Raw genomic sequence first — 20,798 nt, 5'->3', positions numbered from 1 at the left:
CCAAATTACAGCTCCACCTCCTAAGGTAAACACATATCCGGAAGTTGATTTTCTCGAATATATATCAGCTTGAAAGTCTGAATCTGTATATCCAAAAGGACAAAGCTCGGCTGCATTGTAAACTAGAACATAGTCCTTAGTCCGATTAAGGTACTTGAGTATGTTCTTTACGGTAGTCCAATGTCCTTGGCCGGGATTTGATTGATATCTTGCTACCATGCCAACAACAAAGCAAATATCGGGTCTAGTACAAAGCATTGCATACATGAGACTACCAACAGCCGAGGCATATGATATCCTTCTCATCTCTGCTATCTCAGATGATGTCTTAGGACACATCTCTTGAGATAAATGGATGCCATGTTTAAAGGGTAAGAAACCTTTCTTGGCATCTTGCATGCTAAAGCGTCTAAGTACCGTATCGATGTAAGATTCTTGGGATAAGCACAACGTTCTCTTTGCACGGTTCCGAAGAACCTTGATACCGAGAATGTGTCCCGCATCACCCATATCTTTCATCTCGAACTGGCTGGACAACCATGTTCGTACTTAGACAACATCTTTTTATTGTTTCCAATTAGAAGAATGTCAACTTCATATAAAACTAAGAACACAACATTTCCCTTTTCAACCTTCTTATACACGCAACTTTCATTGGGGCATTTTTCGAATCCAAACTTTTGAACAGTTTGATCAAAACACTGGTTCCACGATCTAGATGCTTGCTTAAGGCCATAAATGGCCTTCTTAAGCTTCCAAACCATGTGTTCCTTGCCCTTTACTACATATCCTTCTGGTTGTTCCATGTAGATGGTCTCCTCAAGACTGTCGTTTAAAAACGCAGTGTTAACGTCCATCTGCCATACTTCCCAATCCATGTAAGCTGCTATAGACAATAGAATACGGATTGATTTGAGCATGGCCACTAGGGAGAAGTTTTCATCGTAGTCGATGCCTTCCTTTTGGGTATACCCCTTAGCCACTAGTCTTGCCTTAAAGACTTTAACTCGTCCATCAGGTCCACGTTTACGTTTGTATATCCACTTGCTCCCAATGGCAGTACAGCCTTCGGGTAGGATAGAAAAATCATTGACGTCTTTGTCTACCATTGATTGTAGTTCCGAATCCATTGCTTTCACCCATTCGCAATGATCGACATCTGCCTGCGCCTCTGCAAGATTCCAGGGATCAAGTACATTGTTGTCCGAGGAGTGATCCATACACTCTCCCAAACAAATGTATCTTTTAGGCTCATGAGAGACCCTCCCACTGCGACGCGGCACTACAACATCTGGAGTATTAATTGAAGTTTCTGGAGTTATTGTTACACTAGGTAATTGTTCTTGGTTAATGGAAGTTGTGACTGGAGTTAGCTCTTTAAGAGCTATCTCACTGTTGGACATATGATTCATTACAAAGTCTTCCTCTAAGAATGTGGCATGAGTGCTCACAATTACTTTCTGATCTCGGAGACTATAGAATTCATAAGCTTTCGATCCTCTAGGGTAACCTCTAAACACACATACCTCCGTCTTAGATTCCAGCTTAGTTGGATCCTTTTCCAATACATGGGCCGGACACCCCCACACTCTGAGATGTTAAAGATTTGGGCTTTCGCCCAGTCCACAACTCATATGGGGTAGTAGGAACTGATTTAGAAGGTAAGTTGTCTAAGAGATAGCTTGCTGATAGCAAAGCATGCCCCCAAAACGAAGTAGGTAACCGTGCATAACTCATCATCGAGTGGACCATGTTTAATAAGGTCCTATTCCTTCTTTCAGCTACGCCATTCTGCTGGGGTGTGCTCGGCGCAGTCAGTTGGGATTGAATTCCCGCCACTGATAAGTAGTCCAAAAACTCGGCACTTAGGTACTCGCCTCCGCGATCAGATCGCAGGCTTTTGATACTCTTACCACGACGCGTCTCTACTTTAGCCTTAAACTCCTTTAACTTGTCAAAAGTTTCAGACTTGTAGCGCATCAAATAGACGTATCCAATTTTCGAGAAGTCATCTATAAAGGTGACGAAATATCAAAATCCGCCCCTTGCCTCGGTTGACATTGGTTCACACACATCAGTATGAATGAGCTCAAGTACTTCCTTGGCCCTATTACCCTTTGACCTAAAAGGTCTCTTGGTCATCTTGCCTTCCAAACAGGATTCACACTTCGAAAACGGTTCCTTTTCAAGACTTTAATAAGATCTTGATCAACCATCGCATGAATCCTTCTTTCGTTGGCATGACCAAGTCTAAGGTGCCATAAGTACGTTTCATTCATTGAAATTGAAGGTTCTTTTCTTTTCTTAGAAATTATCGATGTAGCATTGAGTTCTGATTTAAGTTGATTAAACTGTCTAGAAGTGATTGTGTACAGATTGTTTTCCATGATACCACGACAGACATAAGAACCATCTTTCTTAATAACGCAGTTGTCATTAAAAGAAATCGAATATCCATCAATAGACAATTTAGAAACTGAAATTAAATTTCTTGTAAAAGAAGGTATCAATAAAACATTCTTCAAAATCAAAAATCTATTACTAGAAAAACGCAAATAAACGTCTCACACTGCAACGGCCGCCACTTTAGTAGCGTCGCCCAGCTGGACTTCGATCTCACGATCATGTAACCATCTTGTCACCTGCATTAAGTCAGGATCAAAACTTATATGATCAGTTGGTCCAGTATCATTAACCCACGTATGAGTAGATGTCGAAGCCAAACATGACTCGACTACTAGAGCATGGTGCAAGCCTGTAGCCTTGCCCTTTTTAGGGAAGTCTGGCTTCCAATGACCTTTCTCTCCATACTTGAATCATTTTCCAGTAGGCGTCTTATCGGCCTTCTTCTTCTTCTTCTTCTTCTTCTTCTTCTTTCCCTTAGCGTTCTTAGCTCCCACTAGGTTTAGTGCCTTTTTCTTTCCTGCACAAGGCTTAGAGCCAGAGGAATCAGACGCCAGACTCAGCATAGCTACTTTAGCTTGAACCATAAGGTCCTCCGCCGACTGAAGTTTAGTCAGCAGCTCAGCCAAAGTGTAATCCCGCTTGTTCATCTCGAAATTGAGCTTGAACTGCTGGAAGCTAGGGGGAAGACTCTGAAGGATTATAGTGATCTGGGACTCGGGATCGATCGTCCCTCCCAAAACCTCAATTTGATTGAGGTGGCTCATCATCTCGAGGACATGTTGCCTCACAGATGTGCCTTCCTTCATAGACTTCGTCATGATACTCCGAAAGGCTTGAGACTTAGCCGTTCGATTTTGAGTACCAAAAAGATTTGCAAGATTTTGCATAATCTCAGCGGCAGTTGCCATGGCAGAATGCTGATGCTTGAGTACTGAAGACATAGATGCCAACATGTAGCACTTAGCCATCTCATTTGCCTTATGCCACCGTTTATGCGCATTCTGAACTCCCACCGAGGTATTTGCCGCGGGAACTGGAGGCTACGGAGTAGTGAGCACAAACTTGTACTATTCTGCTGTGAGAACGATATCCAAATTTTATTTCCTTCTATGTAATTTTGGCTCTCGAGTTTGTTTTCTTTGAGAATTGCAGAAAGAGGATTACAAGACATCTTGACGGATTTTATTGCACTGCAAATAGAAAAATTTACTATTTGTCATAAACTTATGTAAGGAAATTGAGTAGGTTAACCATAAAACTTTTCAAAATCTTACAACAGCAAAATTAATAAATTGTATCCTCCTTTGGAGGTTAATACACATTTAAATTTTGACAATATTACTGGTCACAACACCGACGAATAGTCCAGAGACCACAAGACATGGCATGGCCGCCTAATGTTGCCTAAGCACGACCATCAGATTTAGCATTACAAAATTTTATTTCTACAACACCGTCTCATAACATTGTTCATGTGCTGATAACAAAACCAAGCTGTCTCATAAATTCTGATTGAATCCTGAAACTCGCAGTTCCTTAGGATTATTGTCCCTACAAAGCAGGTGGCAATAATATTGGGAACCACTTTCTAGTTCATTCTATTTATTATGTGAGAAGTCCACCCTTATGAACTTACTGTTTTCGTAGGATTATTGTCCCTACAAAGCAGGTGGCAATAATATTAGAAAATCAGCTTCACAAAATTTGGCAGTCCAACCGATGGAGACCATATATAAACTTTTAGTTCATAATTATCGCTTAGATATTTGGGTTATGATTTTTCATTAATCATCCTTTAGCCTTAAGGCAGATTAAGACTAATTAAATTCTGTTGGTATTTAATTTACTGGATAATTAAATCTTTTATTATCTTTAGTATCTTAGTTTAGGAGTTAAATAATCTAGAATTTAATTCTTATTCATGTCATACTATAAGATATATCTAAAATAAAGTACATTATTTAAATCTTAATTAGACATGAAAAATTAAATTCATATAATATCCTTGTTCAAGATTAGGAAGAAAATAATTATATTATTTATTGTAATCTTATATATCTATCTTATTAAGGATTCTAGATATATATAATAATTTGGAAACTATTAAATTATTCTTATCTATATCATCTAGGATATAAAATATTCCATAGATATAGAAAATAATCAAAATATTCCTAAAATCTAGGGAAATCTTCCCATAATATTTTATTTCATTAAATAATATTATTTTTAATGATATCCTTTAATTTAAGAATTAAATAATCATTAAAATATTTCTTCATCGTTATCTCATCGTGTGAGGTTTGCACGCACGACGAACGACGAGGATTCACCGGCGAGATGCTCGTCGGAAAGGCGAGTTCGTCGTCTAGCTTTCCCGGCGATCCGCGCGCGAGGCGAGCTGCTTCCTCTTCCCTCTCCGGCGTAAAAATGCAGCGACTCCCTCCGCCGACATCAACCAGCCGTGAACCAACAGCAACCGCGCGTGGAGGTGCGGCTCCGGTCTGGCGTCGCACGGCTTAGGGTTCTACTAGGGTTTCATTGAGGGTTAGGGTTAGGGTTTTTCCGGCGTGGATAGGCTGCCGCTGCTCTCCGACGAGCAGCGAACGATCCGCCAACCCAACGCCTCAGCAGCTCCGGAGTTCTCATCCTCACGGCGGTTCAGCCGGCAGCGTGGACGAGTCCTTACTCGTATTCACCTCGCCGCACAACCGCCGCCATGCACTCCCACTACGATCGACGCCCTAAACTCCGATCAAGCGTAGCGCAATCCGTCTTGGCGCAAGCGCCGACGGATCGCACGTCTCGCGTGATCAAAAAATTCAAATTCTTTGATTCAAATGTTCTTGAGTTCATCATACATAAATTTAAACAATAAAATACAAGACCATGCTTCGTAATCAAATAACACATGCATACATAAATTTCGCGAAATTTAAATCCAAATAATCAGAGCCAAAGACTGCTCTGATACCAATTGAAGGAACTGGCAGCGGAAGCGGTACGACGGATTAACAAAATTTAACAATTATTAATCGCTCAAATAAATCACATGATAATCAGATCTATTCAGAAGATTATTTAGACAAAATCTATTCGCGTAATTCTCACATGTATCATGCTCATAACTTGAATTAATCATGCTTTAAGAATATTAAAACCTAAAACATACTTTTCTACGGAGCAGAAATAATACCTAATTAATTCTCCAAAGAATTGAAGATGGCTAGCAGCTTCTCCACGTGACGCTTTGAATACTAGACCACAGATCTTCTCTCTGGTTCCCGAACTGTACTCCGATATCAGTGTGGGCTGATCTCACCAAAATACTAGGACTTAAATAAAGAAGACAGAAGAAATCCTTTTTGGAATAGGAGAAATTTTGAGCTCCTTCCAGACAGAGGGGGACGGAAATTATAGTATATTAAATTATAATTTATGTCTCCTTTATTCTCCTATTTATATTAAGTTCCTTTTGAGCCCAGACAGGGATCTATGGAAGGTTTTGGATATGGGCTCATCCAATTTACTTTTTACTAATTAAATTGAACCCACAATTTAATATAAGCTTAACTGGAATATTACGAGCAGCCACTACAAAAGTAATATTGAACTCTCCCCATCCAAATCCGAAATTATAAGTAATCTGGGTTTCTGTTTTAACTTTCATTTCCCGCGCTTAAGATAAAAATTTCCATCAATTAATTAATGTCTGCTATGGACTTAATTAATTAACTTCTTATTAATTCCAAGAGTGGACTTAGCATGAAACACTTATTTATTATTCATAGAGTAATCAAACTCCAACTAGCTAGGTTCCGAATAATAAAACCTTGTTTCGCGCTCCTCTTGAGGACATTATCAAACGAGACTCAGCTCGCGCACGATTCAATATAATAGCAATCCTAGCACCGTTAGATAGTAATCACCACTACCCAATATATCAGGTTTATTGGGTTACGAAAAACCCGCACCATTTGATAAGTCAAAGTAATGCATAATCAATACTGTATGCTCAATGCCAACCTACATTGATTAAGAAACAAATATTTATCAAGACCTCGTCTTTCAGTAGATAGCCTAAGGACAAGTCTTGCTGTTAGATCCGTTCAGTGCTATACTACACCCATGTCATCTTATTTCAGTAATGCTTAGAAATATGCGGACTAACATTGCAACCTTTCTCGATGGATAGTCTAATTCCATCTGGGTTGTGAAATTCTTCTTTTTCTTTGTTTAGGACTGACCGTGTTACCTTAAAGTGGATGCCGCTCACAACCGGTCTACTAAAACATAGACTTAGATCTTGTTAAGTTAACTTATACATTTAAACATGCAATTAGCATCCATTAAATGTAAAACATAACAACATTATGACAAAAATAATCTGTTTTATTCCTTGGAAAATAAAATAAGAGTTTTACAGTATTCAATCACTCGAAACGTGATTTCTAGTATACAAACTCTAACAGAAGCTTGGTTAGAAAGTACGGAACGAGTATTGAAAAATCTCGAATGTTCCCCGGAACAGAAGTTGAAATGATTTGAATCTCTTCTCCAGGGAGAATCCCACCAATGGTGGGTAATGATTCGTACAACAGTTCCAGAAAATGAAGTTACTCGTAAGTTCTTCCTAGATGAATTCAAGCAAGAATATATTAGGGAGCTTTTTATGGAAAATATGCAGCTTCAATTCCTGAACCTCGAACAAGGACTGAAGAAGGTTAAAGATTATTATACCGAGTTTGTAAGATTAAGCAAGTATGCTCGTGAACTTGTGTCAACAGACAAGAACAAGTGTAGCCGCTTCCTCAGGGGCCTTAATCCTGCCATTAGAGATAGGATTGCTCTCCATCGGGATAATGTATTTGTTTACATGGTTAAACGAGCCCGTTATGCTGAAGAATATATGCAAACACCTTGTGAAACTAAATCTGAGGGTAAAAGATATGCTCCACCTATTAAGACCTTGTCCATAAGCGCCAAGGCAGATCAACAATCCACGCTATACCGATTCCGAGGAGGAAGACCTGGGGGACAATCTGAGTCCCAAGCTATATCTGTCGCAAGCAACGGGGGCAGTAGCGGAACCTCAGTTCCGAAGTGTAACACTTGTCACCATTATCCCCGAGGTGATTGTCGAAAAAGGTAGGAGCATGTTTCCGATGTGGGTCTAAGGACCATTTCATCAAGGATTGCCCTGAAGTCGAGGACTTTAGGCCCATTCCAACATCTAGTCTGAGGTCAGCATCAGTAAGTGGCAGAGGTAGGGGAAATGGTCGTGGGAATTCTTGGGGTCGTGGTCAGAAAACTACTACTATACCCTCATCCCGTCCTGACGCAGGAGTGGCAGCCCGCGAAGAGACTGAGTCTGCCAATGTGGTAATAGGTACTTTTGAACTCTATTCTATTTCAGTTTATGCATTAATTGACCTGGGTTCTACACAGTCCTATCTTCGTAAGTCCCTCATCTGTGAACTAGGATTGTGCACTGAACCAACGAGTTATGTTATAGAAGTCTCTAATCCGTTAGGTCAGAAGGTGTACATTGGAAAAGTATGTAGAGGGTGCCCTTTAAAAATACAAGACTCTGTTTTTAGTGCCAATTTGTTAGAATTGCCTTGGTTGTACACTTTTAGTGCCTTGGTTGATTGCAAAACTAAGAGGGTCTGGTTAAAGAATGACAATGGCATTGAGGCAATAATTACTGGGGAAGGGGCGAGTAGTATTTGTGGCATGCTTTCATCAATTAAAGCTTTAAAGATGATTAAGAAGGGGTGTGATGCATATTTAGCTATCATACTGGACACAAGGCCTAACGGCCTTAACTTGAAGAATTTAAGGATAGTGAATGAGTATCCGTACGTATTCCCTGAACAATTACCTGGCTTGCCCCGGTATCCATTGCACCGTATCGTATGGCCCCAATGGAACTTAAGGAACTGAAAGCTCAGTTGGAAGAATTATTGGATAAAGGTTTTGTTCGTCCGAGCATCTCGCTGTGGGGAGCCCCTGTCCTTTTTGTGAAAAAGAAAGATGGTTCGATGAGATTATGTGTAGATTAAAGTAAAGGAGGCAGATGTCCCCAAGACGGCATTTCGAATGCGATATGGTCACTATGAATTTTTAGTGATGCCTTTTGGGTTGACCAATGCACCCGCTATTTTTATGGATCTGATGAATCGAACTTTTAGACAATACATTGATCAATTCATTATTGTTTTTATTGATGACATCCTTGTCTACTCCAAGAACGAAGAAGAACATGATAAACATCTTCGAATTGTACTACAAATTTTGAGAGAAAAGCATATGTATGCAAAGTTAAGCAAGTGTGAGTTCTGGTTATTAAAGGTGAGCTTCTTAGGTCATGTCATCTCGGCTGAAGGCATTCTGGTGGACCCCAAGAAAATTGAAGCCATATTAAATTGGAAGACTCCGAAAAATGTATTTGAGATCCGAAGTTTTCTGGGTTTAGTGGGTTATTACAGGAGATTTGTCAAGAACTTTTCAACCATTGCCTCTTCGATAACTAAACTTCTACAAAAGAATGTTCCATTTGTATGGACAAATAAACAAACAAACCAGTTTTGAGAAACGAAGGAGTTACTGACTCAGGCTCCAGTTCTAACTCAACCAATCTCAGGAACGGGCTACGTAGTTTACAGTGATGCTTCAACATTGGGATTGGGTTGTGTTTTTATGCAAGAGGGTAAGATGGTGGCCTATGCCTCACGACAACTCAAGGTGCATGAAAAAAACTATCCAACTCATGACCTTGAATTGGCCGCCGTTGTGTTTGCTTTGAGAACTTGGAGACATTATTTGTACGGTGAGAAATGTACAATATACACCGATCACAAAAGTTTAAAATACATCTTGTCTCAACCCAAGTATGAGATGAAGTCGAAGCCAAACATGAATCGACAACTTGAGCTTGGTGCATACCTGTAGCTTTACCCTTTTTAGGTCAGTCTGGCTTCTAATGCCCCTTCTCACCACACTTGAAACACTTTCCTATTTGCTTCTTTTCCGACCTCCTCTTTTTCTTTCCCTTAGCTTCCTTAGCTATGACCTGGTTCTTCACTTTCTTCTTTCTTGCGCCAAGCCTAGGGCCAGAGGAACGATGTGACGAGCTAACCATCGCAGCCTTAGCTTGGTTCATGAGATATTCTGCCGACTGAAGTTCAGTCAACAACTCAGCCAAGGGGTAGTTTCTTTTGTTCATCTCAAAATTGAGCTTTAACTGCTGAAAGCTAGGGGGCAGACTCTGAAGGATGATAGTAACTTGGGAATAGGCATCAATGACGCCTCCCAAAACCTCAATTTGATTGAGGTGGCTCATCTTCTCGAGGACATGGTCCCACACAAATGAACCTTCCTTCATAGTCTTGCACAGATACTCCGAAAGGCTTGAGACTTCGCCGTTCGATTCTGAGTACCAAAGAGATTCCTGAGATTTTGCATGATCTCGGCGGCAGTCACCATGGCGGCATGCTGATGTCTAAACACTGTTGACATGGAGGCCAACATATAACACTTAGCCATCTCATTCGCCTTATGCCACCGTTTATGCGCATCTCGCACTGCCTGCGCGGCATTAGCCGCCGGCACTGGAGGCCGTGGAGTAGTGAGCACGAACTTGTACTCATCAGCCGTGAGAACGATGTCCAAATTTTATTTCCATTCTATGTAATTTTGGCCCTCGAGTTTGTTTTCTTTAAGAATTGCAGAAAGAGGATTGAGTGACATGTTGACGATTTAGTTTGCACTGCAAAACAAAATATTTACTATTTGTCATAAACTTATGTGATGAAATTGAGGAGATTAACCATAAAACTTTTCAAATTCTCACAACTGTAAAATTAAAATTTTGTACCCTCAAGCAGAGGTCAATACGCATTAAAATTCTAACATTTTTACTGGTCACAACACCGACGAATAGTCCAGAGACCGCAGCACGGCATGGCCGCCAAATGTTTCCTAAGCACGACCATCAGATTTAGCATTACAAAATCTTGTTTCTACAACACATTCCCATAACAATGCTCATGAGTTGGTAACAAGACCAAGCTATCTCCTAAATTCTGTTTGGACTTCTGAAACTTGTAATTTCTTAGGATTATTGTCCCCACAGCATGGGTGGCGATAATATTGGAAACTACTTTCTAGTCCATACTATTTACATTTGAGAAGTCCAGCTATATGAACTCGCTATTTCTTAGGATTATTGTCCCCACAGCATGAGTGGCGATAAGATTCAGAAATTAGCTTCGTAAGTTGTGGACCAATTGATGGAGGCCATATATAAACTTAGTTCATAATTATCGTTTAGATATTTGAGTTATGGTTTTTCATTAATTATCCTTAGCCTTAGTGCAGATTAAAAGCTTAATTAAATTCTGTTGGCATTTAATTGACTATATAATTAAATCTTTTATAATCTTTTAAACATCTTATTAAAGGATAATATATTAATTACTAAAGTTTAATCCATATTCATGTCTTCTATAAGATTTATCTAAAATAATTAATTATTTATATCTTGGACTGACATGAATTAATAAACTTAAATTAATTCCTTATTAAGATTGGGAAGAGAATAATATTATATTATTTAATGAAATCCTACATATCTATCCTTATTAGGATTCTAGATAAATATAATATTTAGGAAACTATTAAATTATTCTTGTCCATATCATCTAGGAATAAAATTAATATATTTATTTCCATAGATATAGTCAATAATCTAAATATTCCTAAAATTTAGGGACATCTTCCCAAAATATTTTATTTTCATTTAATAATAATATTTTAATGATATCTTTTAGTTTAGGAATCAAATAATCATTAAAATAATATTTCATCGTTATCTCGCGATCGATGTTCGCACGATCAATGACGACGAAATTTCCGACGAAGGTCTCGCCGGAACGGCAGTTGGCTGTCCAGCCCTCGCCGGAAACTGTTTCCGCCCTATTTCTCTGGCGTGAAAACGCCATGCATCGCGACGTTGCAGCCTGCAACATCGCGCTCCCTCCGTCGACGTCAGCCCAGATCGCGGCGGCTGCCGCGCCTTTCCGGTGACCATCCCTTTCTCCGCCAGTGGACTCGCGAGAGCGAGCTTCCATCGCATAGAGTGGCGTCGCTCCTGTTCAGCGTTGCACGGCTAGGGCACGACTAGGGTTAGGGTTCGGTTTAGGGTTAGGGTTCCTTGGCGGTGGAACCGCCGCTGCTCTCGGACAAGCAGCAGCTTCCACTCGATTGGCGCGATTTTCGAGGCTCCTTCGGATCCGGCGGTCTCGCCGGCGGCGTGCACGCGTCCACCCTCGTCCGTGCGTCGCCGCTTGATCACCTCCGAAGCTCCCAATCGCTCGACAACCCTAATTGGATCGCATGTAGCGCGATTCGACTCGGCGCAACCGCCGACGAATCGCACGTCTCGTGTGTTCTAAATATTTGAGTTCTTTGTTTCGCAAGCACCGACTAAAAAACAAGAACATGCTTCGTAAACAAAACGCATGCATACATGAATTTCGCGAAATTTAAATCCAAATAATCAGAGCCAAAGACTGGCTTTGATACCAATTGAAAGGGTTGGCACCGGAAGCGCTCACATAAATCGATTACATAATAATCCTGATCTATCTAACAAATTATTTAGACAAATTCTATTTGCGCAATTAACACATGTATCATGCTCATAACTCAAATAAATCATGCTTTAAATTAATTAAAACCTAAAACATGCTTTTCTACGGTTTAGCTATTTTACCTTGCTGATTCTCCAAAGAATCGAAGATAGCTAGCGCCTTCTCCACGTGAAGATCTTCAGTACAAAACCACGGATCTTCTGTCTGGTTCCCAGGCTGTAAACTGATATCAAGGTGGGCTGATCTCACTAGTATACTAGGACTTAAATAAAGAAGACGGAAAACCTATCCCACGGAGGAGAGAAAAGAGGAATTTTCGTCCGCTTCAAAGTAGAGAGGGGGAAAATTTTTTGCTTAAAATAATTGCGTTTATAGTCTTCTTTATTCTCCTATTTATATTGAGTCACATATTGGGCCCAGACAGGGATCTATGGAAGGTTTTGGATATGCGCTCCTCCAATTAGCTTTTTACTAATTAAATTAAACCCAATTTAATATAAGCTCATAATTGGAATATTACGAGCAGCCACTACACAAGTAATATTACACTCCCCATCCAAATCCGAAATTATAAGTACTCCGGGTTTCCATTACTTGATATTTATTTCCCGCGCTTAAGATAAAAATGTCCATTAATTAATTAATGTCTACTATGGACTTAATTAATTAACTTTTTATTAATTCCAAGAGGGGACTTAGCATGAAACGCTTATTTATTATTCATAGAGTAATCAGACTCCAACTAGCTAGGTTCCCAATAATAAAACCTTGTTTCGCGCTCCTTTTGAGGACATTATCAAACAAGACTCTCCTCGCGCACGATTCAATATAATAGCAATCCTAGCACCGCTAGATATTAATCACCACTACCCAATATACCAGGCTTATTGGGTTGCGAAGAACCCGCACCATTTGGTAAGTCAAAGTAGTGCATAATCAATGCCGTATGCTCAATGCTAACGTACATTGATTAAGAAACAATTATTTATGAGACCTCATCTTTCAGTAGATAGTATGATGACATGTCTCACTGTTAGATCCAATTCATTGCTATACCACACCAACGTCATCTTATTTCAGTAAGACTTAGAAATAATCGGACTGACATTGCAACGTTTCACGATAGGTAGTCTAAGCATATCTAGGTTGTGAAATTCTTCTTTTTCTTTGTTCAGAACTGACCGTGTTACCTTAAAGTAAACGACGCCCACAACCGGTCTACTAAAACAAAGACTTAGACTTTGTTATGTTACTTATATATTTAAACATGTAATAAACATCCATTAACTGTAAAACATAACAACATTATGACTAAAATAATCTTTTTATTCCTTTGGAAAATAAAATAAGAGTTTTAACAGTATTCAGTCACTCTAACATGGAGTATATAAAAGTATGACCCATATATAAAAGTATGACCCATATATCGCTGACATTTTCAACTCACTTCCTTTATATTTGTTAAAACCCATGTGGGTCAAAGTGAGACACATATTGGGGGCCGGAGGGAGTATTTTGCAATGTCATATATATGCCCTCCTCATAATATATGCTCATTGCTAAAACCATACTCAAGCACACTGATCAAATTTTCAATCAACTATGATGCACTTATCAAGCACACTGATCGAATTTTCAATCAACTATGATGCACTTATCGTTAACACATCTAAATTGAAATTGACCCTTAATGACAAATTTCAACAAACATAAATAGGAGTTTGCTTGAAATTTAGTTATAGTTGCTTAATGACAAAGATTGTTGGGAACGAATTGCCAATATAATTTGGGGTAGTTATTTTTTCATATGAAAATTTGGTCAGTCTAGTGATACAAAATATGTAAAAGAAGGTAATTCTAAAGATGTCATGTTAAGGGAATTGTCTGTTTATTTTTTATTCCCTAGTCTTCCATTTTTGACCGACTAGACTTTTCGACCATCAAAATTTTCCACATTATAGTGCTCTCATAATTTCTTTTTTCACTTTTTCTTCAATTTGCTAAATTTTCTGTTTCTTGATCATTATAAGCTGCACACTAGAGTTCTATTTCTCTGTGATGCTTGTGCTCTTATGTTTTAAAGCTGCACTCGTGCACAAATTTTAATACTTCATCCGTTCCCTCATAGTTAAGACGAAACTTTTCACCACAGAGTTTAAGAAAGGAATGTTGAGTGTGTTAAATAAATAGATAAAAACTTAAGAAAGAGAAAAAGATAGAGAGAATAAAGTAAAAAGTGAATAAAGTAGAGAATATAAAGTAAGAGAGTAAAGTAATAAAGAGAAAAAAGTTACTATATATGGAAATCACTCAATTATGAATAAACTTCTCAAATAGAAAAATTACTCAACTACGAGGGAACGGATGAAGTATTTCAATATAGTTTAAAAATAAGGTGTGATTAGTACTCCCTTGTGAGATAACCTTTTAGTTTGTGCTAACCTTTTACTTTGTTTAAAACTTTGTGGCATGATGACTCCACTTGATCTAAGTTGACTCATGTCAATATGGAAGATCTGTATGCATAACAATTATTTTAATTTACTGTTAAAATTACTAATACTCCATATGATCTTTTTCCAATTTGTGTTCTGCTATTAATATACTTCAATCATTTTTTCCTTCTATTTTATTTGTAGTGCTTTATTTTAATTTACAATTACTAACTAGAGTTTACTAATTTAGGTAAGGTTTATAATTGATCAATTATTTAATGCATAAGTTTTTGAGAAAAATTAATTTAACTAGCTAGGTTATATGGAGTATGTTATTTAATGCATAAGTTTAAGTGTCCATTACTACCCTCGTTCTTTACATATACACATTGTTTTCATTTTGATCGATCCTTTATTTTCTTTCAGAAATTTCTAATTTTAAAAAATGGATATAATATGATTCATCATGTAAAGATGATATTTATATATAATTAAATAATGTTGAATATGATGAGGTACATTAAATTGTGAACAAAATACCTCATAGTAGAAGCAAATAATTGGTTAACGAATAAGTGCCACAACATAAACAATTTAGGTTAGTATACTGTTTATCTTTAGTATCCCAGATGTAAATATCATTATTATTCTTCATGCACCATGTAAAGCTTAATGCTAAAGTTTGTATTTTTGGTGCAAGTCTTCAAATAAGGTTATAATATTAGAATGGAGCAAAATAGTTTAGCTTGGGAGGGGTGCGGGCGCGAGGCGCCCGTTGTAGAGTGCACGCCGCTAGGGGTGTGGGGGTGGTTGATGGAGGTCATCGAGTTTCAAATTCAAAACTCTATAAATACAAACTCATTTCACTTTCATTTTGTATATTATCTCCTTCAATTTCACGGTGTCCTATGTTCGTGAAAATAATCATGTGTCCAACCAAAAACTCTGAAGAGGTTGTTGTTCGCACAAAAGAAGGAGGTAATAGTGCTAGTGCGGAAAGAAGGTGAACGTTTGTTCCGAGTTTTTCAATCACATAGGGTGATAATTAAAGGCCTGACACGTTCGTGGTTCTGATTGACTAACGTTTGATATGTTGTATGCATGTATTATAATGCAAATCATGATAGTTGGAGACGAAGGAGAAAACGTCACTCAGGTGGTATGACGAGCATGACACTTTTACTTCTAGATCGACCATTGTCCCCGAAGAACAAGTCCATGTTGCCCTCCAAGACGACTCCAAAAAAAAATTGGATACATACCAACCATTCCAATACTGAATTTACTTGTTAAAATTTTAATTTTTAAGATTTGTATTTTATTTAATTTTAGTGAAATAGTTTTGTAATTTCAATTCAAACTATTAATACAATTATCATGATTAAAATTTGAAATTAATAAAGTGATTTTATATTCGGTATATTGTTTGAAGTGAAAGGTGGAATGAGTAGAGAGCAATAATATTTTGGGATAGTGCTCTGCCTAATAAAAAGAAGACAATGATATGCCCACCATCTTCTACATTCGTGTGCTTAGTAAAAAGTTACTTCCTTCGTCCTTTAATTTTACTCCCTTCGTCTTACAATAAAAGTCACATTTGATATGATCATAAATTTTTAAAATAGTGTAGAGATTTAGAAAAATTAATGGAACATGAGTTCCACATTTTTATATTAATTTTATAATAAAATGCGAGTAAAGTGAGTTAGTGGAATGTGAGACCTACTTACCATTTATGATAAAAGTGAAAGATGACTTTTATTGTGGGATGGACTGAAATGACAAAATGTGACTCTTATTGTGGGACGGGATGAGTATCATATTTTGATCGGATACGAATTTTAAGAAATATATTAGAAATTGAATTGAAAAAGTTATTAGAATATGAATCCTATTTTTATATATTAATTTTATAATAAAATATGAATGAGAATGAATTAGTGAAAGGTGAAATCCATTATAAAAATTGATAAAAATGAAAGATGATAAATATTTTAAGATGAATAAAATTAGAAATAATTGACAAAATTTTAGAAACAAGGGAGATTATTATCAAATGAATGATTAGAAACTCATAATGAAAAAGGTGTGTTAATTCGGGTACCAAATTTGACTTAATAGCCCTTTCTTTTATTCCCTCTGGCCTATTATAACAAGTCCTTTTTTTTTTTTTTTTTATCATTTTAGTATGTTGAACGGTAAAATCTTCTTTAGTTTTTATTACAAATAAATAGGAGTTCTATTTATTTATTTTCGTCATATTTTTTTTATAAAACTAGCAATTTATCTTTTCTAAAATATATGTCACACTTTTCTTTCTAGTTTATCTAATAAAAGATGTCATATTTCTTTTTTTGAAAATAGTTTTATCTCACATTAACATATTCTCTCCGTCCCATAGAAAATGTCACACTTATAAAATGACACATGATTTTAATTATGATTCTTTGTTTTGTGTGTTAAGTGAAAAAAGAAAGTATACTCCCTCCATCCGCAAAATGTTGTCCATGTTTGACTCGGCGCGAGTGTTAAGAAATATGAAGAAAAATGAGTGAAAAAAGTTAGTGGAATGTAGGCCTCACATTTATATATTTGTTTTATAATAGAATGTGAGTGTAATGAGTTGGTGGAAATTAGGGTCCATTTATTAAATACGAAAAAAAAAGCAAAGTGGACAACATTTCACGGACGGAGGGAGTAATTTCTTATATTAATGTGAGAAAGAACTTTTTCCAAAAATAAATTTATTTCCTCTTATTAATTAACACACAAAATAACATCTCATAAAATCTCGTATCATTACTCAAAGAGGATTGTTCTGCTGAGCACTCAAAATGAGCGCCAGCATGAGCGACAAGGTTTTTCATCATTTTTTTCGTTTCCTCTTTTGATTTTATAGCTTTAAATTATTTTAAATTCCTTTCAGCATTGAGAAATTAATTCATATTTTCTTCACAGATCTGATTCTCCAGCAGCAATATTCAATATAATCTATGCCATCTTGTTGAGTAAACACTTTGGCCACAAGTCTGGCCTTGTACCTTAGGCCATCTACCTCATTATTCAATTTGAACAACCATCTGCAATCAACAACAGAAGCACCAGCAGGTAGAGGAACAAGTAACCAGGTACAATTAACTTTCAGAGATAACATTTCATCCATCATGGCTTTATGCCACAAATCCCAGAACTTAGACTTTAGAGCCTGCTTATAAGACTGAGATTCATCCCCATCAGATTCATGCACATTAAAAGCAACATTAATCAAATTCACAAGACCTAAATACCTAACAGGAGGATTAGGATTCCTTCTGGCTCTATCTCTAGTCAGGAGGTAATCCTTCAAATGTGGACCAGGGATAGGAACATGTTGAGGCTTAATAATTTGGTCATCATGAAGAGTCACATTTTTGGGGTTCAGGCTCAAGCTCAGGCTCAGGTTCAGGTTCAGGGTCAGGGGCTATAGGATTTGTCTTCTAGAATGGCTCCACCTCACTTGGAGCATCATTTGATGGCTCCACCTCAGTGAGAGTATTAGTGGATTCCATGTAATAGCCTGGAAAATAAATTATAAAACAAAAATTTAAGTCAGTTAAAATGCAAATATTAAATAGACATAATTAGAAGTTGTGTAGTATATGTTGTGGATAGTATATTGTTGTGTGGGGTGAAATTTAGAAAATGAAATAAAAGAAAGAAAAAGGAAATAGAAATAGAAATAAAATTAAAAGGATAATGATAGAAGTTAAGAGATATAAATCTCTTTTGAACCCACTTACGGGAACATTCCCACATACATATCCATTCACCAAGTTCCCACACACACACATACACTCACTGCCATTCACACACATACACGCACGGCGATAGGCTCTCTCCGGCGACCCTCGCGTCACCGGTTCACACGCCAGTTCTTTTTCCTCTCTGTGTCGCTGCTGTCCGGCGGATTCCGGCGTTGTTATCGCCGTTTTCCGGCGAGTCTAGGCTGGACTTATCTCTAATTAATGTAAGAAAACCACTTGCACCTCCTATTTACCCAATCTCTTCTTCAAATCTAAAGCTAGGGTTCATAATCAAGTTTTCTCTCCCCAATTTGGAATTTATGTAAATTAAGTGTAGAATTGTCCTGATTTCTAATTCGCTGCATATAGACAGTTGGGAGATGATTAAAATGAAAGGTCTCTCTATGTGTGTGAATGTTGTAAAACCTAGAATTATTCATTTTGGTTTGGAGAATTTCTTATGCTATCTTGGATAGACTTTGTAACTGACATTTTTGTTTTAGCATAATTTTCACCTTAACAAAGAAGAAGTTTGTAATTTTGGCATTGAAAAATTTGGGACAGCCATATAAGGATTTTGCCCACTTTTGAAAAAAAATAAAATAAATATTCACAGTTAAAATTTGCTTGTTTTGGCTATATTTAGTATATGTTTAGATTAAGGTTGGTGAAAAGAGAATGAAGGATTATACTAGATTATTTTAGCCGGTTTATAAAACATTTTGTATCAATATTTCGAAAGGGGAACTTTACTTATGTTTATGTTATTTATTTTGGTGTTGGTGTTGATAAGAAATTTACATATACATATATATTGAAAGGTAATACCACCTCAAGAACTAATACGGGCAAGGAGAAGACGAAGGTGAAGGAGTAAGGCGATTCCAATATCAAGACATTTTGGATTTTGAGGTAATATATATATATATATACTCTACTTTAGACTTAATTTATGAGTAAAGTTATGTGATTACCTACTGAATATTGGATATCAGTCAGAGATACTATATTGGAAACTGAAATTGGATATCAATCAGAGATGGTATATTAGAATGTGATAGATGATTTACCACTTGAGTATGTTGAGTGGTGTTACTGAAAGAAATGATTATGTAATCTTATATAGTTGAGTCAGTTGTTTATGTTATAAATTATGGGATAAGAGTATGAATATGAAATAGATGATAGGTCAGGAAGAAATGGTATGTGAGCATGGTATGACTGACTGTAGGTGATATAATGTTATGTATGGTGTGATGGGAGGAATTAAAATCTGATGTACGGTGTGATGGAAGAAATTAAAGTATGATGTACGATGTGATTGGAGAAATTAAATTACGAGGTATGGTGTGATTGGAGAAAATACAATTTGTTGTGCGGTGTGATTGGAGGAATCGAAATATGATGTACGACGTGATCTGGTGAAAATACTAATTGTTGTGAGGTGTGATTGGAGGAATTAAAATATGATGTACGATGTACTTGGAGGAAATATAAATTGATGTATGGTGTGTGGGGAATTAGCCTCATACGACCATATTTCGTCTACAATGTGTACTCGGACTCAGTACTAACTATATTCCAGAAAAATGAGTACTAATTAATGATAATATGTGTGTTGTGATGTATATGATATCTTCAAAAATCTGCATACGTGTGGATGTTGGATATGATGGAGATATGTATTTTGTGTGTTTTATTTCGATTAACTGTTTGTAGACTGATATATATTATGTGGTGAAATTTATCGTGGGATATATCCTATCAATTGTGTAATATCGTTCATGATTATGACTCCGATAAGTTTAAGGGAATTTAAGGGATAATGACACGAATGTAAGATGTGTATTGTTTTTCCAATTTTTTTTGAAAGTAGGCATATGTACATAGTTATGATGATGCTTGTTATGGAGGAAGAGACTTATGGTTGTCATTAACTGAATGTTCACTTTAACTCCAGAATTTGTGCTCTAACGATGAGTTACTATTGAATTAGTTGAAGCTCATTCCACATCTTTCTTTTTCCAATGCAGACTAGGTGATCGGACTAACCCTTTTTACTGTACAGCTGCTCAAGTCGGGTCACTAGCGAATTTTTTTGCGTGTGAGTAACTCCCTAGATATGTTAGTCGGGGCATGTACAGGAGTAGAATGCAATAGGGGACTTTTTACTTCTTTCTACACGTTTGCTAAGTATGTATGTTTTTGTGGATAGCTGAACAAACCGTGTATATGTATATAAATATAAATAGTCTTATGTTTTTGTAAAAAAAAAAACAAACAAAAAAAAAACAAAAAAAAAAGGGTACCAAAATGTGTTTTCAATTAGGGGTGTTACATTCCACCTCACTAAGAGACTCATTGTCAACACTTATAGGAGAGGTATCAGGGTCAGGTTTAAGACATGGGAACTCATCCTCATTAAAGACCACATCCCTACTTATTATAACCCTAAAACCTGGTTCACTTCTATTCCAAATCCTATAACCCTTAACACCATCTGGATATCCAAGAAATAC

At 37.0% G+C, this 20,798-nt stretch overlaps 1 protein-coding gene and 1 long non-coding RNA gene across 2 annotated transcripts; both read left to right on the top strand.

Annotated features, from left to right (window-relative positions):
- The first annotated feature begins 6,991 nt into the window (after positions 1 to 6,991).
- On the top strand, positions 6,992 to 8,352 carry LOC148924270 (uncharacterized). The gene is made up of 2 exons (XM_089059036.1): positions 6,992 to 7,501; positions 7,555 to 8,352. The coding sequence occupies exons 1-2, from the start codon at positions 6,992 to 6,994 to the stop codon at positions 8,350 to 8,352; spliced, it is 1,308 nt and encodes a 435-aa protein (XP_088915162.1).
- Positions 8,353 to 18,140: 9,788 nt separating this feature from the next.
- Positions 18,141 to 20,536, top strand: LOC125213030 (uncharacterized). The gene is made up of 3 exons (XR_016130534.1): positions 18,141 to 18,503; positions 19,101 to 19,191; positions 20,313 to 20,536. It is a non-coding gene; the product is annotated as an uncharacterized LOC125213030 (long non-coding RNA).
- The last annotated feature ends 262 nt before the right edge of the window (positions 20,537 to 20,798 follow it).

This window comes from Salvia hispanica, chromosome 5 (genome assembly GCF_029641045.1).
Source record: "Salvia hispanica isolate PSC_SH4W2 chromosome 5, Shi_PSC_v1, whole genome shotgun sequence".
NCBI classification, from domain to species: Eukaryota; Viridiplantae; Streptophyta; class Magnoliopsida; order Lamiales; family Lamiaceae; genus Salvia; species Salvia hispanica.
Note: the sequence above shows the minus strand (reverse complement) of the source record. Positions and strands in the feature narration are given on the sequence as shown.